Source organism: Falco naumanni, chromosome 1 (assembly GCF_017639655.2).
Source record: "Falco naumanni isolate bFalNau1 chromosome 1, bFalNau1.pat, whole genome shotgun sequence".
NCBI classification, from domain to species: domain Eukaryota; kingdom Metazoa; phylum Chordata; class Aves; order Falconiformes; family Falconidae; genus Falco; species Falco naumanni.
The window spans coordinates 15,313,024-15,338,290 of NC_054054.1; the positions used below are offsets into that span (position 1 = coordinate 15,313,024).

A 25,267-nucleotide genomic window follows, 5' to 3' on the forward strand; every position below is an offset into this window, starting at 1 on the left:
CTGAAATTCATCAACAAATTTCACATAACTGAGTGCATGCCATGATTGTAAAGAAGGTTGATGATTATGAAGCAGTTATTTACAAACTGGATATTAGTGGTTTAGTAACCAAATCCTCATAGATCTCACTAGATTTTGACGTGATGTCAGGTATTAATTAATTAGAAAGATTTTCTTCTCAAAGAAGAGACTTTGAGCATAGAAACGGCTAGCATGCTAAAAAATTTTTAAAAATAGACCTTTTCCTGAGACAATCTGCAGTATTTTGGGTGATGGTTGGCTAGTAACAATTTGGTAGAAAATGTTATCTGATTTGTATTTTAAAATGAGATTTAAATAATTGATATAATGAGGGAGAATATTCAGTTAAAGAAATAATTGCTTGGCACAACTTTTAGAACAGAATTATTTAGTCCCAGTAAAAGGACTGCACCTTTAATCAGGTTTTTAATCAGGGATCCTAATTTGATTTTTTAAATGTGTCTGTCGTTTGTCTGATAAGCAAAGTAACAAACGAATTCTGAATTGTATGAACTGGTCAACACGTAATCTGTGTCAGCTACTGCTGTAGTTTACTGCTACATGTTTCCATCAGTGACTACAGTAATAATAACAGAAGCTCAAGCTCTTGAATGTGGTGATCTCGTGTCAGCTAGCTGTTGCTTCCTGTTTTGAGGCCAAAAGGGGTTTATTGATTGCAAAACATTCCAGTGTGCTGTGGGTTTTTTTCTATGTTCTGTCAAATCTTTCATATGATGGGTCATTCAGACATGTGACAGTTCCATTTGATCTGTCTTGTTATAAGACCCAACCAACTAACCTGGTAGAAGATGGGAAGAGTTCTGTGAACCTGACAAAAGCTCAAGCAAGCAGTTTTTCCCTTTGGCTAAAATGGATTAAGTAAGGAAAACATTCAGTCCATCTTATAGAAGAAACTTACTGATAGAGTCCTTTTTCTACTTTTGAAGCACCTCCTAAAGGTTTTTACACAGATAAGGAGGGTCATACTGCACTTTGGCTATTTTAATCAGCAGTCCAAAATAACAGTTTACGTGCAAAACTGGAGGGAATTAAAAAAAAATTCTCGGTGTACTTGCATTTTAAATAATGAAAGAAAAGAGGAAAAGATAAGTTACGCTGAGTGGGTCGTTTTTCTAAACTGGTTTTGTACATCTTTCTGTTTAATTAAAGGTGTGAAAATACCAATTGCTGTAGAGATCTTTTTACATGAAAGTGATTTTTAATCCTTCAATAAAGAAAAAAACAGTAAATACTTTTTGAAACAAAATATGTAAATAGAATTTATAAAGAGGTTTGGCTATTAAGTTTTCTTAGTTTTAACTAATGGTAAGGAGGACATACCGCTTATGTGTTCATGTGAGCAAATACGTAATGATTGAATTCAATGTGTTGCTGTTCATGTTGGGCATACTGATTCAGAATGCCCCTTTTTCATGTTTCTCTTCTCTTTCTGATTATTTTCTAGATGCAAAAACCTGCAACGAAGTTGATCTGGAAAACTCTGTAGATTGGGAAGTGAAGACAATTACTAGTGCTATGAAGCAATATCTGCGGTAAGCCTGTCCCTCATTTATTTATTTATTTTTAGACTATGAATTTTGTATTCTAATTCTCCTATGCAGTATGTTAAGATCTGTTACTAACTTCTACATTTTGCAGTAGAGGTTCATTTTGTGCAAATACCATGTTTGTCTTGGGGGAATCAAAATAGTTTAGCAGCACTAATACTCATGTTCCTATGAGACAAGCCCCAAAACGTTTTCCTGTTAGATAAATAAAAACTTCACTGATTATTTAGAAACCTGAATTGTTAGTAAACTTGTTGAGAGTCATTACTGAAAGTCAGCTAAGATCGTCAAGAGTTTTTTGCCTTTTTGTGTGGTAGAATGGAAAGTGAAAAGGTCATGAAAATTTTAATGTTTTGCTCTTTTCCTTCTGGCCCTTGCTCTGATGTTCTATGTGCAATAGTAATAATATTTTGAGTGTTAAAAGTAGGAATTGTGGATGTGTTCTGTGTTCAAATGGCTCAGCCAATTCCTGACCAAGGTATTTTACTGAATTGCCTAAGAACATAGAACAGAGAACTTTTGTGTATCTCTTGTATGAGAAAGTGTAGGAAAGATTAAAAAATAAAATGTAGGAAAGAAAAAAAAAAAGGGCACATGATGAAGTATTTCCTGCCTACAGTATTCCCCATCTGAGTGTTTATGCCAATATTTCATAACCATCACTAAACTCAACGTAATAAATGGAGGTTTTAACTCCGATTTCCATTATTCAGTACATTTTTCATTGATGACTAAGGTTTTCAATTTCAGGTCTTCCATTTGAAATGCTTTAGAGTTTTCATTTATGGATGGCTCCTGTTCAGCAAACTTAACTGTTTTAGGACCTTTATTTCTGTCCAGTAAGGCACTGACATGTGATTCTTTGTATTTTAAAAGCACTGATAAAGAACTAATTACATAGTATATGTGTACGATCTTAATCTGAGAAACAGTCTCAGTGTTGTAATTTGGAAAGGTGCCTTATGATAGACTGGAGGCATCACTTCAGCTTGTGGAAGGCGAATGGATGTGTTTAGTCTTATTTTCCCGATAATACCAAGTTTTCCATTCGCACTGGAAATCATTGAACTTAGGGGTTGCCATAACAATGGTTGCCTCTGGTGCAAATATTATACTACTGAATGTTAATAAGGTTTCTTGCTTAGAGTAAATACAGATAGAAAAGAATATAGCTAAATTTATTAAGTCATCCTTGTTTTACAGAAGCCTTCCAGAGCCACTGATGACATACGAGTTGCATGGAGAATTCATTGTTCCTGCCAGTAAGTATATGACTGTGGTTCAAATAGAAATTTTTTGTTATAGTACTGTTGTGGCCTTAGGAGTGCACAGCAAATGCAGTTTCAGAAGTATTTTTCAACCCAGTAAAAATATAGGAATAATAAATGTTTTAAAAATATGTAGGTTTTAACCAGTGTTCAATTTTAGTATGTGTCACATATGACCTATCTATTGACAAGTTTGTGACAGCCTTAGCATAGCACAATTTTTACTTTGATGGAAAAACTTTTGGATAGACATTGTAAACATTCATTCTTATCTGATTTATATAATGATAAGATATATATTTTATATAATTATAAGATAGATTGTGACTTTTTTTTCTTCTATTTATAAATAATATGAAGTTTAGTAAAAGAAAATACGCTAATTAGTCTCATTTGAATCCTTAAAGCACTGCTGCCTGGCCCTTGTCTTCAGTGCTTTGTTAGCTCTGTATCCAGGCTGGCTTATTCATATGTTATTAGATGAAAGGAAAGAGCAGGCCAGATTACACTATGGCACTTGAGATACAGTCTTGGAGAAGAAGCAACAGCATTTGTAGTTCAGCTGTATGGTCTCTAATGTACATGGAATTTTTTTGGAAGTGGATGGAGGGAAACTGTGTAAGAAAATTTACGACAAATTAGCAAACAGACATTTAGCTGATTTTCTTTCCAGTCTGTAGCACTTCTGACAAACTGTGGAAAGGAAAATTAAAATAAACTTTGGGAAAATTGCTTTATCTTCTTCAGATTGCTGTAATAACTTTCCAGGTCTACAGAATGTTGTGTTCACTTGTGGTCCTTAATTCAAAATGAGAATCAGTCCATGAAATTCATTGCCAAAGCACATCTTAGAGGCCAAGTGCTTAAACAAAATTCAACCGACTTACCTAGGTGGTGAGTCTGCCCATTTATATTGGAAAGTGTTAAAATAATTTCTTGACCTATCAAGTTTTGCCAGCAGTTTCTCAATTTATTTTCCTTTCTCTGTTTTACAGTCTCTTTCAATACAGGAGTTCAGTTGAAGTTAAATGTCTTAAATAGTACAGAGTTCAAAAGTAGTAAACAATTTTGTAGAGGCATTGAGTCTATGTAGTGGGGAGGGAAATGTAATTAACATTGCAGATCTGAGTTACAGTATACTTAAAAATAGGTAGTCAGTGTTGTTTCCTATGTGAGCTATAAAAAAACAACACCAGGAATAGTACGGAATATCCTTTTCTCTGAAACTGTTGGGGGTGGGGGGAAGCCAAAATTAAAAGGGTGTCCTTTCAGTTTTCTTTCTTTTCTTTATACATATCAGTGTAGATTGAAACTATATAAGGCTTGACCTTATCTTGTGATTAAGTTACTTAGCCAGTCTTTAATTAGAGTTTGTGATTTCACATATATGTAAAATAGTCTTGCTTTAAAGAAGGCTTATGTTTTTCTGGCTGACTGAATTTTGATTAGCTGACTACAAGCTAAATGTTTTGCATTTTGGTAGCCTTTTTTCTTGCAATCTGTGCAGGGGTGTTCACTGCAAAATAATAAAAAAAACCACCCAACCAAACCCCCACCCTAAAATCTGTAGCAATATGCAAAGAAAAAAGAAGCAGCAATATGCCTGAAGAAATACGGTGGTATTTTATATAAAAGACATTTAAGGGTCAAAGTTGCCTTAGAGTAAAATGGGACCTGATGAATGGTCCTGGTGTCAAAGCTTCTTGCATTCGGAGTAGGTTCTGAATTTTTCTTTTATGTCCCTTTTACTAAGTATTATTATATACAAGAGAAATACTTCCACTGCTCTCATTGTAACCACTACTGAGATGTAATTTTGTAATTCAGTATGACTTTGAGAGATAGGAAGCGGGATTATGTTCATCTTTTACAGATTCTTGTTTTTATCTGTGTACTAATGAAACCTGTAGGGGCCAAAATTATTCAATTCAACATGCAACAGAAAAATAAAAAGCTCCTTGCTTATTTTTACTTTATTTCTATACAGTACTAGAGAGGGATGCTGTTGTTATTCAAGGCCCTGTATTGTAGTAATCTCACTCAGTAGATTTTTTTCATGATTAATCTTCTGTGTCTTCAGTGGTCATTAGATTTTCTTTCCGAGCATATGAATCTTTGTATGCATTTTCTTACGAGGTTGCCAATGCAAGGTTGTATAAATGCAGTATCATTAGCTGCACAGTACCAACAAAACTGAATTCTAATGATGAGGACAATCAGTTAATGATGCTAAAATGTAAAGTAGTACAGTTCCACTCTGTGGCACCCAGTAACATCATCGCTTCTCACCTCGCAGTGTATTCATAAGCAGATGAGTCCGATGCAGCAAAACAATAACTACATCTGTCAGTTTTTAAAAATAGATGAACAAAAACATCCTTTTGCAGGTGGCTTGAAAAATGAGTTCACAAAATAAGCAAATAAGTCGATAATTCTAGAACTAGATTACTTGTGAAAACAGAGCGCATATGTTCAATATTGCTATGTTTGGTGATGCATAAGTGGTGAAGCAAAGTGTGTGCAGTATGTTTCCATGCAGGAGTGGGAGAAGCTTTGTATTTCTGTGGATTTTATTTTACTTTTGGTTTTTGGGATAGTTATTTACTTCTATGTCCCATAGAAAGTGGGAGTCCTGAATCACGAGTTAATGCTGTTCACTTCTTGGTCCATAAACTCCCAGAAAAGAACAAAGAGATGCTGGAAATTTTGGTGAAACATTTAGCAAAGTAAGTACTATGACCTGCTTTCCTACCTCAGCAGAACTCTTGTTCTTACCTTTTTAACTACAAAGGGCCTTAGCTAAGTATGGCTGGAGCTGAAGCCTATCTCAATGCTGTCATATACAACACCAAGAACCAAACATGCAAAAGCAGACAAGACGTTTGACTCTTGCTGTGTATATTTTGGCGGGAAAGGCAGAAATCTAATCCATTAATGAAGCCATATAAGTATTTACTTTAGCAGTCCTGCCAGCAGTTGAGGGTCTGATTGAAGTGAGAAAGGGAACATTATACTTTCTTTTCACAAATTCTGGCAAAGTGAATAGTGGAGATCTGTTAGCAAATTTAAGTTGGTTTCACACTTGCCCTGGTCCAGGGCTAAGTGCATTTTATATGTTTAAGTTCAGTAAGAGACTGCTTTTGTTTTTAAATTGCTGGTGGAAGAATGGCTTTTCTGTTTTCCAAATTTCAGTAAGATTTTATTTGAAGAAACTTTGCACAAAACAAACTTCTAAAACATAGATTAAGGAAATGTAATGTTTTCATTTGTAGACTTGCAGTTTCCAACAGTAATGGAAATTTTTCATAACCTATTTCCTGTTTTTTCCTTCAATTCTTTTCTAAAAGTGTTTCAAAGCATGCCAAGAGGAATCTAATGACTGTGGCAAATCTAGGAGTAGTATTTGGACCAACCTTAATGAGGCCACAGGAAGAAACTGTAGCAGCCATCATGGACCTGAAGTTTCAGAATATTGTTGTTGAAATCCTGATAGAAAATCATGAGAAGGTAAGCTTTGATACATCTCAGCATTTCTGAGCATTGTCTAAAACGATCTGCTAGGCTTAATGGGTAGTGTGGAGTTAAGTATGATGTCACAAATAGCTTAATCCTAAAGAATGTCCTCTATATACTGTGTACTTTTGGCTATTATACTCGGTAAGTATTCCTGTTTAGTAGGTAAACTCACATTTTAGAATGTGTACTTCCTGGCAATAGCGGTGCTTCTGTGTCTATAGTACACAAATAGATTTTTCAGTATGTTATTTGCATATGTTTTTTTCTGAGCAAAAGTGATACAAGACTGGAAAAGAGAAATCTCAGGCTCAGTTTTTAGCTTTTCCATTTAGTAGTTTGACCAGGTTCTGAATTAATTGTTCTGTGTCTTCATTTTTCTCAGAGTTCACACAGTAAAAGGAATACTTTACTCTAAATTTTATGACTAAAAAGCATTATGAGAGAACCAGGTATTAATATTTCCTTTGTTTTCAGCTGAATGTGTGTTATTTTAAGCCTTTGCATTTGATCTAATACTGAAAACAGAAGCAGTTGCTACTGCTGTGGCAGTTGCCAGTTCCTAAAGTGCCTTACATGTACAAGGTACTGTCCAGAATATCACTGCATGTAATCTGGGATTTGAAATAATAAAAAAAAGAAAACAAAATAAAAGTCTTACTGGTTTTTGTTTGGGTACTCCTTTGGGAGTCTCTCATGTCTAACCTGAATTCTGGAACAGGACGTTTGAGGTACTTTGCTTGTACAGCATCTCCTTTGCTCTTACTGTCAAAAACGTGTTTTGGAAAGATTCCAGGATGTGCTTTTTCCTCTTTTCTTCCTTAAGCACTCTAAGCATCGAAATAGGTTTTTTCCTTTAAAGGTTAACAGTGTTAAAATTGGCTAAGTCAAGGCTTACCTACTCTAAATAATATGTCTCAAGTTTTTCTGACAATGTAATTATGCTATCTCCCTGAATGATACAGGCTGGGCAAACTTCTGTTTGGCATAGCTGTATTCCTGTGGCGGGTTTTGTTGTATTAGTTGACTTAAGGTGTAATGCTGCCCTCATGCACACATTGAGCAGATGTGGTATTGTTCTGTTGGAAGAATACTGTGCTGCAGATGTGGCTCAAGTTCCAAGTGCTAAATATTCTAAGAGCTGTAAGCCACGCTGTTCATTCCAGACCTTATAAATGAAGGCAAACCTTTCAGTAAGCTCATGATTTTGAAGTTACTGCAGTGACCACATGAATTTAAGAAAGCAGAGAGAGAGAGTGAGCAGAGGCAGGGTGTTTTAATAACTTACGGAGTTTGAGGTTGAGTCATGCTTATTCAAATCACTAGATCACCACAGATTAGCACCCTCTTGTTCTTAGGACAGCTCAATCACATGTCTTTTAAAAAATGGACATAAATTTCGCAATTGAAACGTTAGTTGTAGTGGCCTTTCTTACTCCTCTGAAAATGTAGAGAAGCAGGGAATGGAACGTACATAAAAATGATACTGCATAATTTTCCATAATTCCTTGGGTTTTTGCCGCCTTTAGAACTAGAAGGCTATAATTTTTTTAAGGGATTTCTGTCATTTCACTGCCATTTCTAACCGTGAACTTGCTATCAGTGGTCTGCCTGCAGCCACCTCTCCCATGCTAGAGTTGCTTCCAAGATGGAAGGAAGCCCCAAGTGTGACCTCTGTGTGTTTATAGCAGAGGCAATGGAGAGGTATGTGTTAAGGCATTATGAAAAATTTATAGTAAAATTGAGTATGTTGCTTTTACAAGTAAGCCTTCTTCATTTAAGGCGGACGAAGGACCTACTTTTAATGGCAGGCAGGTTTATTGTCAGTCTAATGTTCATTTTATATTGCTGTTTTGAATGTCTATGTATTTCAGACTAAGAGTCTTAGTTATTTTTCTTTATAGCCCTGGTGAAGTCCTAGGAAAGGTCACCAGCTGTTGGTTAAAATACTTCAAAATATTTAATTCAGCCACAACTCCACCTCTGCTAATTTTATGAGGTTCTGCTAATAGAAGTGAAGTTTGGAACTGTAGAAGAGTGGTGGAGTCACGATGGAGGTACACTGACATAAACAAATTGAAGCAACGCTTTACATTTCACGCATATGTAGTTTATGGCTCTGGCAGACTGCAGAGAGGAATTTCTTTTCCCCTGTAGTAAATGAAACGGCTAAAACTTCCATTGTGTAGAAGCAATAGCCATCAATATTTCCAGTTTAAATACAGTAACTTGGGAGACAAAATGGTAAAAAATTATCATGATTCCTCAAATATTTTTAAATTCCATCGATGTTCATATGTCTCGTGTGGGTAAGGAGAACCACAATGCAATTTTAGGAGGAGACATAATTAACTGGGTTACTAGCTTTGAAATCTTGGTGCAGTCATTCAGCTATCATCGGTCTGCTGAGCCCTAGTTAGAGAATTTCTGTGCAATTTATGTGTGGAAATCTGGTTATGAGCATTTGCCCTGAGATTAGAATGTCATGCTTAGTGCGTAAGCTGGTGTTTGTTTTTTTTTTTTTAATTTTTGTTTGTTGTTGTTTTGGTGGGGGTTTTTTTTGTAAGCTTTGTTGGTACATACATTTATTTCCTGCTAGAAACCAGTCAGTACCTCTTTCACCTTGTTTACAGCCTGCAGACATACTTCCAAACCATGGCTGTGAACCAATTAGAGTAGGTTGAGGAGGTGATGTTTTGCAAAATCAGACCAATGCTGAGACTTGAATGCTGGAACTATATTGTGCAGCCTGATGTGTTGCTTAAACTGGCATCAGAGTTGCACAATTATTAAGACTAGAAGGGGGATAGAAGGACATTAGGGGTATAATTGTTTAGCTTTTATTCTTGTCACTTATGGATAAGTCTCTTTCAGGCAGAGTTTTTCTCAGTGTCCAGTCAGAACAGTAGAAGCAGATCTCAACTTTGAAAGAAAAAACAAAAATTAGACCCAAGCTGAGACAGTATTTTACCCAAACACACCTGCTGTGCAAAGGAGGCCAGTCCTGAGGAAAATGATACCTGTGAATTGTCTTGCTTGATTTTGTTATATAGGTGTAGAGGAAGGCCAGCCAGATACAGCAGGCAAAGTAGAAGTATGTTCAGGTTTGATATTAAATGACCTCTCTATAGTTTTGCCTGGAATTGCCATGTTCCATCCTAACTGGGCTATGTGCACCAGCACTCCTGTTTCCCTTTGCTTTGCAGGTCTTTAAGATTGGTGTTGTTTCATACTTGGCTGTCTGTCCCCTTCTCCCTCGCTGTATCTGTCTGTCTCCCTTGATTTCTGTGTCCCGTATCCTTCCTTTCACTAAAAAAACATAAAGAAAGCCACATTTATGTCTTGTCATTATGTTTGTTTTGCTTTGAAGCTATAGCTTTCCTTGGTGTTCCTTTTTCTTGAGGTGACAAAGTTGGGACTGGCTACAGCTGTGTTTGTACTATGCCTGTGACTATCTTTGCTTGGCTTTTAGGTAATCCTCTAATGAAAAGTGATAGTGAACTTGGCCTTAAAAAAAAGGTTTTGATTTTTCTTCTCCTCCTCCCTCAAATGAGTTCCAAGCATAGAAATTAATTTTTCTTCCGAAGGGTTTCACAGAGTGGAAATCTTGGCCATTTCAGCTCTTCTGGTCTTTCTTTCAGAACTGGGGTGAGGAAGAAGGGCAGTCCACCCTATGGCAGCATGAAGAGCATGCATGTGTTCATCTTGCTGTTTTTTATAGTGTTTTGGCATCATATTGGAATGAATGTCACTATTCAAAGGTCTTATTTATTTGCCATTTAGAGATGCCACAGTGGTAATGTGACCCGTTTTGGTTTCTCAATTCCCTGAACATTATTTTAAGGGGGGGGGGGGGGGGGGAGGGGAACCACCAGGATAAAAAAAAAATATAAGTCTAAGAAATGAAAGAAGATGAGGGAGGAGGTTGGAATAAAAATCTCAGTGGGACTGTAATATTTAAACCAGTATATGGGGGAGGAAAGAATAGTGAGTACAAATAGCAAGATTGCAGAAACAGAAAGAAGATGAAAATTAGATTGAAAGAAAATTAGAAGAAAAAAGAGGGGCTAGACAGGAGTCCCTTGTGGAGGCTAGGAAACAGAAGTCTACTGAAAGGGAGTAGACAGGTAAAAGATACCTTTTCTAGAATTCAGTCAACCTATGGGCAAAATTATCTCAAAAATGTTAATTCTGAAAAACTCAATAGTTCCTATATATAAGGCTTGTTTTCTGTGTTAATCTTTTAATAAAAGGCAAAACTTCACATACTTCAGACAAAGTAAGTCTTCGTTTTAGCTTTTTGTTCAAAACAGTTTTATGGAGAATTTTTTTAATGAAATATAAATATTGTAATTTCTCTTTAGGCACTTTTATGATTTTTTTTAACTAAAGGGAAGAGAATTTAGTACTACTGAGCTCTTAAGCCAACATCAACTTCATGTACTAATACTTGGAAAATCGTTAGTCTTAAAACATATTACAGTGATAATACGTGCAATACTTACGAGACAGAAGAAATGGAAGTAGGTGAAGTCAGTTGTTTGAGAGTATGAAGTGGCACAGTCAGGTGTGGCACGTGTCTCCACTTAGCAATCACCGCATCTTTAAAGCAGTTGTGTTGCAGGTAAATACTTTAGGGTACAGTGGCACTGCCATCATTTAAACTAAGCCTATTTTTTTACAACACAGTGGATCTTTTGAACTCCTGGTAAAGGGGGATGTACGAGAAATATTAAAGAGGGCTTGTTTCAGCTTTCGTGTTGCTTTGTCTTTGGCTGCAGCAGAGGACCAAGAAGCAATGCCTTGTAATTGTGGTGATTTGCTGTGGTGTAGTAATTTGAAACCTCCCCAAGCAGAATGTTTCTCAAGTCAACAAACTTTTGACTTGGAAGGGGGAAAAAAACCATTAAGGTATCTTTGTTAGGGCAGAGTTTGCAAGAAACATATGAGCTTCAGTTCAGGAAGGTGTTCAGCATATGCTTAACTTTAAGCATGTAACTAATCAGAAGTGTCATTGAAACTATTCCTGAACTGAATTCAAATTACATGCCTTAATGATTGGCTGAGTCTAAAGCAGAAAGAGCAGCAGGCACAAAAAAGAAATTCATCAAGGTTTCTGGTAAAAGTCACAGCAGCTCTTTTTCTTCCACTATAATGTGTGCACACTCTTTAAACTCTTTCTCTGCCTAGTGGACAGCAGAAAGCCCTTCCATGTGAGAGATGCACAGATGATGTGGTAAATTGACTGCAATTTTTTGTTTGTTTGTTTAAAAGGCCGCTGTTTTCTAATTCTTGTAGTTTATACATAGCAAGAAAACTTTATATCAAATCTCCACTCACGTTTGTAACTGCAGTCAATGACGTTAAAAGGAACAAACTCTGGATCGATATCTGGATTGATATGCTGTTAGACTGCTCCAAAAGAAACAAAACATGTACTGTGAGTAACCATATTAGATTAAAAAAATCAAAACAAAAGTCATGTTCTGAGGGATAGAAGTGGTGTGCTGAGATACTGCACTACAAATACTTGTCATGTACAAATAATATGGACACAGACTTCTGCCTTCTTGATTTGCTTGTGTTATTTCCAGTTAATTTTTGGAAACTTCCTTCAACTTTATGTGAAATTCCCAAGTATACAGATGTCGTCTTCCATTGCCCACAGGCAGTGTTCCTTAGTAAACAGAAATGATGATAAGGGAGTGGAATTCGGTTGACTGGTGTTTGCTCCAGTCTTGATGGTCAGGGTGGTGGTCTAGCATGTGTGGAGGAGGCGGCAAGGGAGAAGTCCTTATGGAGAATGCTAAAATGGATGTTCTTATGTGAAATGCTGCAGGGGGCATGAAGAGGGGAAAAGTTGTTGCACTCTTGAAGAGTTTAAAGAGTAAATTCTTATGCAGAAACTGTGTGACATAAGAATTATACTTTCTTGCAGCTTTCAATGGTAAGCAAAGTATTGAATTTACAAACATTTTTTCTTTACGTTGGCTAAACTGACCTGAATATCATCCTGTCTTATCATTGCTAATGGATAATAGTGCAGTATGTGCTTACGGTTTTGTACATACTCTTCAGAATTCTAGTAAGCTTTTTTCTTACCAGAGATGTTAATGTATTTCAAACTATTTAGTAGATTATTTTGAATAAACAATATGTGGCGGTCAGCTAATAATACTTTATCTCCAACATTTTTGTGTGCATGCTATTTACGCTGATAAAGCATCAGTACTTCATTGCAGAGCACATTGGACATACAAGTGAAAAATATGTTCTTTGACTCCAAAGACCCCACAGTCATAATGTAAGATAAAAAAATATATTTTAACGAAAACAAAAAGCAGAAAATATTGTACAAAGCAATGATGATATAAATCCTTTTAAGGGCAGCAGGGAAGTCTGTGGAGAAGAAAATACTGGTGAGGCTGCATGGCTGGCTACAGTTGGAACAGTCATTTGTGAAGATCTTGGCATTTCATTCTGATGCTTTGTACAATGACAGTGTGGTAGGGGGTCAAATGTAGGTTTTTATTCTCAATATATAATTATTTATATTTATGTTCATATTTTTTTGTAGAAAACTAGGTGTGACATATTTATTTGTGTTCACATGTGTGTATAAAAGTTTATCTATGTGTACTTATTACAAATGAAGGGAAGATCGTGTTTACCTGTGGTGTCTTTGGCCATGGTTGTTTCTTTTGCTGGCTTCTGGCTTAGATTTGTACATGCTGTCTTTTTTTCTTCTCAGGACTTTTCACACAAAAAAGAAAAGAAAATTTTCTCTTTTGCAAGAGAAAATACATGCAGACATTCTCCTTCTGCATTATTTTTCATTTAGTAACTAGGCGTATGTTATGTTTTAGAAAGGTAGGTAATAAGTTTGAGTATTTAGTCTTTTACTTTGAAGGTGGTTTGTTTTTCTTTTAATTTAAATTTTTCCTGTAACTAAACAAGATGCACAAAGCTATTATATGTAGCTGTAATAGGAAGGACAACCTGTTTAAAATACTCTCCTTGGTGTGAGTTACAGAACATGAGCATAGAAACGAAGGTGAATGTACTGTTTCTGCTGGTGCAGTGGACAAATGTGTAGGTATTTCAAGCCTGATACATGGTTAACTCTCTCATTTCCTTCAATGAATGAAATGGATTAGTTGACAGCAGTGAATCGGCTACTGTCAGGAGCGTTGTTCTTGTGAACTGTTAAAAGGCAGAGCGTGATGTGATACGGTAGAAGCTGCAGTCTTTGTATCAGGAGTGCTACTTTTAGAAAGGCTGACTCAACAAATTCATAATTCGCAAGCGATCAAAGGACACAAGTTTTTAACCTTGGTATATATTTTTTTTTCCTTTCATCCTTCCACAGCTGTCCTCCAGACTGTAGTGTCATGTTTTACAGGCTATGTTTAGTTTCTTCATTAAAGCTCAAATGTGAACTACATGATTCAAGGTAGTCAGGCCAAATGAGTGGCTACAGATACATAAGGTTTATCTGAAAATTCCCTCGGTTCTTTTGTCACTCCTATAGTCTGCAGTTTGTCCAGACCTCTAGTTCCTTATGTATTAAGAGGAGCAGTTATCAGATATTCCAATTTTAGTATGAAATTGCAACTCGGTGTCCAAAAATCCCTAAAAGCAGTATTTCATTTGGTTATGGGTAATCAGGCTGCTAGGCAGATGGTCTCAGCAAATGATAGCCTTTTCATCATTGCAAAGATGTCTTGGATGGATTGACTTATTTATTTATTTATTTATTTATAGCACTTTGTGGTATGGCTTATAGCCAAGGATGCTTCCTGTTTCTAGTTTTGGCTTATACCTGGTTACTTTTCACACTTCATCCTCTGTTGTACTGTAATTAGAGTGTGCTAGGCAACATCAGGAGCATTATTGATGCTTTCTGGTTGGTGGCCTTCTAGAGGCTTACCTTCAGGTATTTTTCAAGTCTTGATACACACACACACACACCCCAACTATAATAATTGTGAATATTATATAAAGGTGTTTTGTGGTTTGTAGTGGAATTTAAGCCTCAAAATCCAAAACCTCAGAAAATCTGCATCCTGTGCAATCTCATAGAAGCCACCGCACAGCAAATCATATTTTACAGTGTATAGATACTGAAGCGCAAAAGTCAGGATAACTACTTTGAGGCAGGCTCCTCTATTGGAGTGGAAACAATGGTAACCATGATAAGGTAAGTTACTTAAGGATTCTAATTAAGTTGCTGATAATTTTTACTGAAATTTTTGTAAACCTTTAAAAAAATTAATATGATTTTTAGAAATAATAAACTTTATGACATTTTGTATACTGAATACTGAACATAGATTCTATTTAGATGTCAAGAATTTCTAGTGTGTGTATTTTGTATTTACCGAATCATGTGTTTTTGAGAACAAGTAGAAGAAATGGATCATGTTGACTAAAACCAGAAATGAAACATTTTGATCTAACATTGTCCATAGTAAAGTAAAATGCAAAAAAGAAACTTCATTAACAAAGGATCATTTTTTAAAGATTTTAGTACACTATAAATTTTATAAAATTGTTAGAATTGGTGCAGAAATCAGTTTTGAAATAAAACTTTTGTCCTAGCTCTCCAGAAGTTGGTCTTTTGTAATTTCTATTACGATTGAATATAATTGATTAAAATAGCTCCAATTAGCTTCTGCAATCCCTTCAAATATGAAAAAAATTGTCTAGAACTGTTCATTTTACTGAATGCATTTTTTACTGTTAAAAATGGATTACAGTTAGTATACAATTAATGACTAGTGTTTACAGTTAGTGGCTGAGCTATCACAATGTATTTTAAGATACTTATCACCTTGCACTTCATGAAATGATTATATCTACAGTAAAATTATAACTTGACATAAAAGACATTGTTAATTCATGTTTGCAAAAAATGGCAAAAAGAGTGTCACAACCACTGTCTTCATTATCTTAAGAGGAAAAAAGCTTAGAAAGTCTGTTGGGCTAAGAGCATGCTGTGAACCACTAAGGCAGTTGGCCTGTTTTTATTTTGAGCTTTTTTTGTCTCTAATATATTTATATTTTTAGGTTGCAGGATTGAACCTGGTTTAGGTTTGCATTACATTGAAAAGAAGCTAAGTCAAGAATAGATTGTGGTGATGATAACTTTCTCTTGTACTATCCCATTAGCTGCTAATTTGTAAAATATTCTTTGATCAGCATATATTGCAGTAATTGTCATGGAAGTGCAAGGAGTACCACAGCCATAAAATGTGTAAGGGCAGAGCAGTAAATGTGGCCTAGGTGAATGGTGTTTTATATTTTTCAGTAAACATTAGTTGAAGTGTCTGTGTGTGTGTCTTTTATTTACCAACTGCAAATCAAGGATGTATTGAAGGGAAATGACCCAAGTTGTACTGATGTTCTTCTTGTCTTGAGAAATACTGTCCTCTAAAAACCAGGATTGTAGTAGTGGAGGCTATACCACTAGCTGAATTTCAAAGAATTTGGAATGACCTTGCAGGTTCTAGCCTCCTTTGCGTTAGACAGTGGCTTCTGGTACTCTGATTATTGTTCACGTATTCAAAGGAAATATATGCATGTTCTGTGTGGTAGGTGTTACTAGAGTGAATGGGTTTTTGTCTTGCAACAAAATCATGGCACAGCTTTTAAGCTGTTAATGATTTTTTTTGGTAAGTTTATCTTCATTAGCTCTATTACTAAGCTTCCAGTTTTTTATCCCCTCTTTTTCACCCCACTCTGCCCTTGCTGTTTGCCTCCCACTGATTTTTAGAGCAAATTTTAATTACCCCAGTGATACAAAGCAGACAGAGATGACCTGATGTCTGGGTCTTTTCCTAAAGTGATTCCTGGCAGACATACTGAAATTCATTAATTAGTTCTGCTTGAGACCAGAAAGAATGGGTCAGTATTCTCTTGTAGCAGCAGAATCTAATCTACATTTCCATGTACAATTTACACATCTAGTCATAAACTCATGGAATCGGCCAAGTTAAATCCTCCCAAACATGGGTGTTTCGAATTTCTAAAATCTGCTCTAGTAAGGATCTAGAGTCCAACACTGTTGTTGCAGTTTAGGGTGAATCTGGCAAAATTCCTTGGGCTGCTGCCATGTGGATCTGCTGGTAGAATACAGTATGATAGTATGTTGAATTTGGCTCATTACTCTCAAGAAATCTTCCAGAGAGTTTGTGGGACACAGGTTTAGGAATTGAAATGGTTGTAGGGATGGTCTTGGGCTTACTGCTCTAAACAGACCTCTTATTAGCGGTGTGTATCCAAGGTGGTTTGTGGTTTGTTTAGCCTTGTGAAGTATCAATTTTGTACTATCACATGGAGAGAAGTAGGTCAAACATACCAGTGTTTTAAATTGTTCAACAAGTAGTATCTTTTTGGTTGTAACTTTTACACTGCAGGCTTGAAGACTGATCCACCACTTAAATCAGTGTGCACTTTTAAATTCTGCTTTCATGTAAGATCAGGCCTAAACAAACATTTTAAATACTGGACTAACTGGGATAGGGCTAGCAGTCAGATTTGCTGCTTGATAAAATTTTGAATGCTACAGGAATTACTCTTCTCCTATATGTAAATTTTTCCACTTAGCTTCCAAGTTTGTCCCCAAGTAGGTCAACAGCAGGATGCCAGCGCTTTTGAGAACTAAATTTTGGAGAATGGTATTCTAGAAATCTAATGCAGTTTGGTCACTGTCTCAAAAACTGTGTAAAACTGGATGTGACTTTGAGGTTGGTTTAGAACATTTTTATTGCTTCTTGAATGAGGTAATTCAATGAGTGGACTTCATTCTGGTCTTTATACAGACATTAGTGTAAGCTGTGGTAGCCTCTACAGTCCAGATGAGGGATGGAGGTAGATCTGACTTTTACTTGAAGGGAGGCTTTTTTGGAGTAGTGAAGAGATCTATTAAATAGCATGTTCCTGTCCTGTTCTTCTGTGGCAGGATTTACATCTGATTGGATGTGTGTGGTTGCTTTGCCATGCATCTGATAGCAACAGCTTGCAGTGCAAGAAGATACTCTGAAACTTAGTCAGGTGTGGTCTCATACTCTTTTGCAAGTCAGTCAAAACACAACGTTTGTACCATTTCAGGTGCTCACGTTGTGTGTATGTGATTTTGAGTTCCGTCTTCTGTACCTACACAGCATGCTTCAGAAAACAGGTCACTCACAGCAGGCATCTTTCATTAGCTGTGAAGCTTTTGTACTTCAATGGCATTTAAATACCTTAATAAGGCTAGAAGAAAATTTGAATAAAAACAAAACCAAGAAACTTTTCTCCCCACAACTGAAATAAAGCATGTCTCTATCCCCCGTTCTCAGGCAGACGTTACAACGCTTCTGTCAGTGCAGCAGGCAAATATCCGTTAAGGCATGATGAAAAGTACTTGACTGTTTAAGTGAAAATAAAACAAGAAAGGGAAGCTGAATGCTGCATGTGCACTTCTTAGGGCAGAGGTTGACCTGCTTGCTTTTCAGATGCTCACCTTTGCAAAACTGTGGTACAAGCTGTAGCTTTGGCCTGCAACAGAAAAAGATTGCTGCTGCTGAAAAAGCAGGTCTACTTATGGATGGGCTGTACTGGATTTTATTTTCCTACTGAAGAGACAGCCAAAGTAGGGATGAACACAAATACGAGCTGCTTGAAAGAGCAAATATACATTTTTGTGCAACACATGAGGGCAGGATGTTTTCTATTTCTTTTATATATATAAAATAGTGATCTTTCTACTGGTAGTAGTGTGTGTGGGTTTTGGGCGTTGTGTTTGTTTATTTGGTTTTGTGTGTATCAGAATCCTGCAGGGCAACTCGTGATACTTGATGATTTCATTGCTGAGTATGACAATTAGTCTCAATTTGCTCTGCATGGGTAAATTTTCTCCACAGACAGTCAAGAGTTTGTGTTCTCTAATCCATATCTGAATACTCCTTTCAGGAATCCATTTCTTGGCTGTAGACAGATATTGAATGTGAGCAGAAGGAAAAAGGTGCTACAGCTTGTAACATTGCATCAGAGAAACATAGGTGTGAGAGGATGGAGTCTGTCTGGACCCTTGCCTGGGTCCAAGTTAGTGTGAAGAACAGGTGGCCTCGTGCTACCCAGGAGCTCCTGGGAGGTGATCTCTGCTCCATAGAAAACAATATACTACTTACTAACCTCATCTAAAAAATGAAGCTTCCCTGCCACTCTGTTATAACAAGAAGTTGAGCAGAGTGAGGTAAGATACAGGGGTGGGCCTGGTTCCTATGTGTCTCATCTGCAGAAGGTAACATAGACTGCATGCGGTCAGCCCAGTGCTGGGAATGGGTTACACTGGGTTGCACTGAGCAGTGCTGTTGAGAAGCATTTTTGCACAGCTCTGCCACTGAAAAAAACTAAAATTAGAGGTGATGGGATTATCCTGTCAGTGAAAGAGAGGACTCTGTACCCAAAACTTGTCTTCTTACAGGAAAGGGAACTATTCTGGGCAACTCTTATCTACCTGCCACCAGTATCACTATGAAGTTAGCTAGCATGTGCTGGACTGCCACTGTTTGAAGTGTGACTTTAATGCTTTCTTTTTATTTCACCTGTTTAAGGTTTTTTCCCCCATAAAACAGAACAAACCATCAACAATTTTTTTTCACATCACTTGGCTACTTGCAATTAGAAATCTACTTGGATTCATACCTGTTTCCAATTCATTATCCTTTTACCTGACTGGCACTGGGTATTGTTGAATAAGGATTGCCTTTATGGTTTTCTTGATTGTGTTTTTGCTTTTGTGACTCTTTATTTTCTCACAATAGTAGTTTTAGAAGAGTATATCAAAATATTTGTGAGAGACAAGGAAAATAACTAAAAACCTCTACTGCAACCTGTGCAATTCACCTAGACGCGTACAAGAAAGCTCATCTTTTATGAAGTACTCCTGGGAAATACTTGTTCTTCTCACCGTCATTAATTTCAGTGGAGATGTGTGGATAAGGCTGTACAAATAAACACAGCTGCGGAATGTGACATAGTAAACAACATGCTGAAACCTTTTGGCAGAGAGTTATTTAACAGAGAGCCCAAATGCAACACTTAATCCTTGGAAAAGATGGCATTTAAAGTTCTGGTACTTTTGAATTTTTCAGAAGCAAGTATTTATCCCTAAAACTGCTCAGTCTAGCCTTGTATTTACACATAAGGGGGCAGTGTGGTACTGTTAGCCAAGTGCCATGTAGGTGCACAATAGATTTCATTAATATATATTGCATCATGTTTTAAGAAATGGCTTTTAGCACTCTCAGTACAATTAAAGCTTTGTCACTGTCTGAGAGTTCTGCCATGTCTGTACTGGGGAGAACCAGGTTGGACTGTTTCTTATCTTCTTTATAAACATTTTGTTTTCAGAGAGTTTCTTGTACTATTTTGGCTGTCTCTCATAATCTGTTGTTCATAGGCATGTGAAGGAGTGGGAGCCAGTTTTCTTAACACTGGTGTGTGGAAGTTCAAATTACATCGTTTTACCTCCCCCACATCAACATTCACTTATGGGGAAGGAAGGTAGTATTTCCACTGGAGCTTTCCTTTGCATACAATATATAGGCTTCAGGCCCACTGCTGCCCAGTTTTGGCAATATGATTATTCTTCCAGTTTTCATGGAAAATGGTGTTTCTGATTATTTTGTACCTGCCAGTAGAGAGAGTAATGATTAAGCGTCTATAATCCAGTGTATACATGGGTCCTTGGATCATCTTCTTCCTCCATGTGTTAATATTCAGGGTTAACAGGCCAGGATATGATGGCCTGTGGACTTTTATACTTTTAACATGATGTCTCGAGTGCCTTATCGCAGGATGCTTATGGCATTTTTCTCACCTGTAGAGCAGCCTGGCTGGCTTTTAGCTTCATGCTGAACCTGACGTGCTGTAATAATCCAGAAATGTGTCTGTGGTATCTTTTTATACTTTCTGCATGAATTTCTACTTCATAAAAAGCTTCTCCTTCAAAGAGTCATTATGAGCGTCATCTTTATAATGTTTCCTATATAGATACGTGGCAATGTGAAGTAACGTGGTAGAAGAACATCGTATACTGTTTCATTATATCTTGTTATATTACCGTGTCGCATTGCTCTAAGGCCTCGTACGGATACGGACACTGGACTTTTCCTATACAGCTTCTGTTCCTGTTTTTCTTTATCTGCTGGTTTGTCTTTGAAATACAGACTAAGCTAATGCATTCATGTGAATCTGCCATGATCACTTGTAAAAGGCTGCTGTTAAATTGTCCATCAGCATACTGATAATTTTTCAGAAGAAAGTCAGCATCATTAGACTGTACTCTGTGTGTGACAGTTACAGTAGAAATTCTATCAGACTGAGCAAATCTGCATTGCTGGTTTATCCAGAGTGAAACGACGCAGTATTTTGTATAGAGTGGTGATATGCTAATGGTCATGACTCAAAAGATAAAATGATGACAAAAAGTGTGATCCTTTTTATATGCATCTTTATGAATACCATCATTTAATATAAATGTGACTCAATATGCAATAGTTCACTGAAAAAAGTCTCACATGGTATGTTACTATGGTATCTCTCACTAAAAACCCTGCCCCTCAAAATTCCCTCTTTTCAAGAGTACGGTTATTTTTTTAATTAAAATGGCTGATATTATGATGATATCACAAATTCTGAAAATTAAAATGGGTATTCTGGCAAAATTATAGGTCCTGGCTAAAGCTATAAAGCTTTTTGGTTACTGGTTCGTAAAGTTACGATCCCCCTTTTTCCCATTCTCCTCCATCCTAGCTGGCAAGTGTGGCTGCAAATATTTTTGTCTTTGGATTAACTGATTTGCAGCTTGGTTAATGTGTAGACAGTGCTCTTCCTTATTTTCAATTTTTATTTATTTATTTAATTATTTTAAAAGCACTCATTAAAAACCTACAGCATACTCCCAAACTTGAAGGAATGGATTTTTGGCTCCTTCCTGCTTTGAATGAAATCCAAAACAAATTTTGTTTGATAATGGTTTACAGTTGCATTACACAGGTTGCTCTTCATGATAAATAATTAACACCCTTTGTGTTCTTGATTGCAGATTTTCAAAACCCTGCCTGATGCCACTTTCCCTGAGCCAATCTCTATGTCTGTATCTCCTCCAAATGCCCCACCAAGGCAATCAAGAAGACAAGGACAACGTATTAAGAGACCTCTGGCTGTTTACAATCTCTGTCTTGAGCTGGATGATGGTAAGATGTTAGTAATAATTTCTGTCTTTGCAGCAGATGGGCTGTGTATCCTATCTTCAGTAGGTGTTTTCATTTCATGTTTCATGTATATACATGTATGCATGCACATGCATGCTTGTTTAATTGCTTTGGAGCATGTAAAGTAGCAAGGAGAGCTACAGAGAAAGAAAAGCAGAGTACTGTCCTGTGACATATGCTTAAAAGTAGGACGAACTGTCTTCAATATGCTTTTCCCCTCTAAAAAAGAAGCAGCTCCTGTTTCTTTGGGGAAATCTCTTTGACCTCTACCGAAGATTACACAGCCATAAGATAAATGGAGAGAGAACTAAAATTAAAGCAAATCTTTTATGAGAAGAGCTAATGCACTTTACAGTTAAATTCATCTGGATTAAAGGCTTAGGTCACCACTGCACTGGAGAATACCACTACTCCACTTGAATCTTTAATACCTTGATGTAACTAACAGTAAATACTTGTAAACTTGCTGTACTGTTGAGAAGCAAATTAAAAAAAAAATCATACTTTTCCATGGAGTCTGAAGTAGCAACATACAGTAAGGCAAAGGGTGTATAACATCTTATATATGCTGACTGTAGGCCAGAAACATAATCATTTTCCTGCAATTTCATTGCTTGAGGCTTCATACAGTACTGAGAAGACAAGTCAGGGCTCATTTTGTTACAGGTTTTCTCCACGTTATTCTCTTTCTCACTCACAGTGTTTTTATTTAATTATCTTTTCATATGAAGAATCATGGGATCAGGACACCAACCCCCCCCCCCAAAAAAAAAAACCAAAACCCAAAACCAAACCAAAAAGACCACACCCCAAAAACCCCAATGGTTATCGGCAAGTGAAAATAAAGAGGAAGATCTTGAACTCATGCAGTAGTATGAGATGAACTGTCATTAAATCAGTGGTCAATGGTGGTTGATTTCTTAAGGAAAGAGCACAAATACCTACAACAGCTGTTAAGTGCAGGTTTTAAAAATAAACTCAGGACGTTTATTATCTGAAAGAGCCAGTTTTACAAAGACTGTGCAAGGAATTCAGCATGTATGCCATCAGATTTAATTCACCAGAGATACATAATCTCTATGTCTGTCTTTTCTTGCATCAAATATGAAATTAAATGCCTTGTCTAGAAGGTGTTTAAGGTGCATCTACTTAAAAAGCCTAAGCTGTGTTAATTTGAATAATATGCTACCAAAAGCTAAGAAAGCTCTTGAGCTATTTCTGCAATAATAAATTTATCCTCATTTGAAAAACAAAACAAAATTGAAACCACTCACGGAGTTGTTTACATGTAATTGCGAATGTGATTCCCAGCAGGTCACAAGAAGCACCACAACTTCTCCAATTCCATGCTGGAAAAGGCGTGCACTGAGGACCTGACTTTAACATAAACACAGTAGACAGAAAGTATTTGATGGATTATTTTTAACTCTAAGGTCCAAAAATACAAAATTACTGTTGAAAAGTTTTGTAAACATTCAGTTTCTCCTAAATACAGTCCGTATTTTTGTCTGATTTGGATATCTCAACAAAGAGAACTGGGATTGCTAAAGGCTGTAATTGTTATATATCGTACAGAAATTCGGTACTTCTCTGGGAGTTCTAGTGTGGTGAATTGCAGAATAACTTCATATGTCATTGTGCATGGTAGAACTGTGATGAAGGCTGAATTACTGCAGGTGAAGTCACAGTTCCAGGGTGGTTGGCACCGAATTTGTGGGATCTGACCAACAGTATTTCCCCTTGCAACTTCTAAAAAATATATCCTCTGTAGTGTCTCTGCTTGCAACTAAAGGTAGCGGTATTCTCCATCTATTTTTGCTAGAAACTGGTGGTTTGTAGGTCCCAACTACATGCTAATGCTTATTTGTGTTTAGCCAGGTAGTTGTGTCAGTAAGGTAGTCAGTAGTTGGTACAATGGTTGTTTGGCATGGGTGCAGTATACACAGCAATACCGTACCTTGAGCCCAACTGCGTCATTGCATTATCTGAGGAACTACCCCAATGGATACAGGGTGCGTCAGTCAGCCAGGTTGATTAATTATCTAGTCACCGAGTAGAGCTCAGTGCCTCCAAACATGCACCGTGGCCTTCAGTTACTTTGTTATTTGGATCGGGGGTGGGGGGGGGGGGGGGGGGGCGGGAAGGAATAGAAGTGAGCCTGGGCTGTGTTCCATATTTACCTAGTTTCTTGGCTAACAAATGCATGTTTTATAACTGCTCTTTGGAAGATTTTATCCTGTGTGTGTTTTTAACAGGAAATTAAACATTAAACCCCTTCCCCCCCCCCCCCCCCCCCCCCTTTATTCACAATGGCATGAGTTAAGCACCAGGCATAAGCCAGTGTTTTGTGTTTCCTGGATATGGCAAAATTATCATAATCTTGTTTTAAACCAAGTAGCTAATACATATTTATATGTAAATAGAGATATATTTGTCTACAAGTATAAAGTTATTGTAATTATATATAAATATTTTCTATGCCTTGAAACTACAAGTATGTTGGAGACAAAATCTCTCTGTGCTGGAAAACTTCTTGAGTGTGTTTCTCTTAGGATTGTTATGCAAACCAGGAAATTGTTAGAAAAGCGGAAACAAGTCTTTAACTATCAGCTGTTCCAGGGAGTTAACAGGCTTCAGAATCCACTGCTTGAATTGGAAATGCAGGGTTTGGGCCAGCTTTTCTTTTTAAAAGCATGTTTGCAGTCAGAAAGCTTCTTGACTGCACACAAAATGTATGCAGCAACCACCCAGAAAGGGCTGCAAGCGACATAAATATTGATAGATATAATAGCTGAAGAACACACATTGTTTGATAAAAATCTTTATTTTGCCTTCTAGTAATTAGCTGTACTGAATTCTGATAGCACATAGATTTTCCTTGTACATGGCAATTAGATGATTAAACCTATTTGCAAACAATTCAAGTATTATATTTACTACTGGAAGGATCTTCATTTCCTGAAAGACAGACTTAAGTCGTGATGATACTGTCTGTTTTTCTTTCAACTTCTTCCCTCTGCAGTAAGCCAGTTACTAAATTTTCACTCTGAAGTTTTTCGACATCTGTGTCTCAAGTAGAACTAGACTTAATGGGGAACTCTGAGCTACTTTCATACATGGCCTAAACCCGAAGTTCTTGTTTCAGCACAATGCAGATTTGCCTGAGATTTAAATTAGGATCATTTCCAGAGTTTTCTTGCTTTCTAAAATGAAGACATAGGATTTGGGTTTGTGTGTGTTTGTTTTTTTTTTTCTTCTTCATTTCATTTTCCTGGAAGTAGCTTTTTTCTCTCTGCCCCCCCCATCCCTTCCTATTATCTGAATGAATTTTAGAGTGAATTAAGTAGCCAATGCAGAAACTCCTGTGGCTTACAGTCTCAGCTATGTGCAAACGGCTTTGCGTTCTCTGCCTCTCTATGCAGAGAGAGAAAGACTGTTAGCTAGAACAGGGAACTGTTTATCCTGTTCTTCTAAAAATGTCATTGGATCTTTATTTTCCATGTGGACGATGATTATATATCAGAAGAGAGCTCTGTTTGTATTTCTTCTGGAGGGCAATGCAGAGTTACAGTTGTGTTCCCTCCCAATCTTATTTTAATTTTTATGTACTTTTCTTGCCTTGTAGCAAAATAGA

The 25,267-nt window shown here is 36.8% G+C and overlaps 1 protein-coding gene across 1 annotated transcript in view; it reads left to right on the top strand.

Moving 5' to 3' along the window:
* The window catches only part of ARHGAP10 (Rho GTPase activating protein 10), a 155,016-nt gene that overhangs the window by 93,620 nt on the left and 36,129 nt on the right, over positions 1-25,267 (top strand). The window contains exons 15-19 of the mRNA XM_040582414.1: positions 1,487-1,574; positions 2,793-2,851; positions 5,478-5,583; positions 6,205-6,364; positions 21,465-21,615. Coding sequence (XP_040438348.1) covers positions 1,487-1,574; positions 2,793-2,851; positions 5,478-5,583; positions 6,205-6,364; positions 21,465-21,615 — 564 coding nt within the window. The remainder of the gene's footprint in view (positions 1-1,486; positions 1,575-2,792; positions 2,852-5,477; positions 5,584-6,204; positions 6,365-21,464; positions 21,616-25,267) is intronic.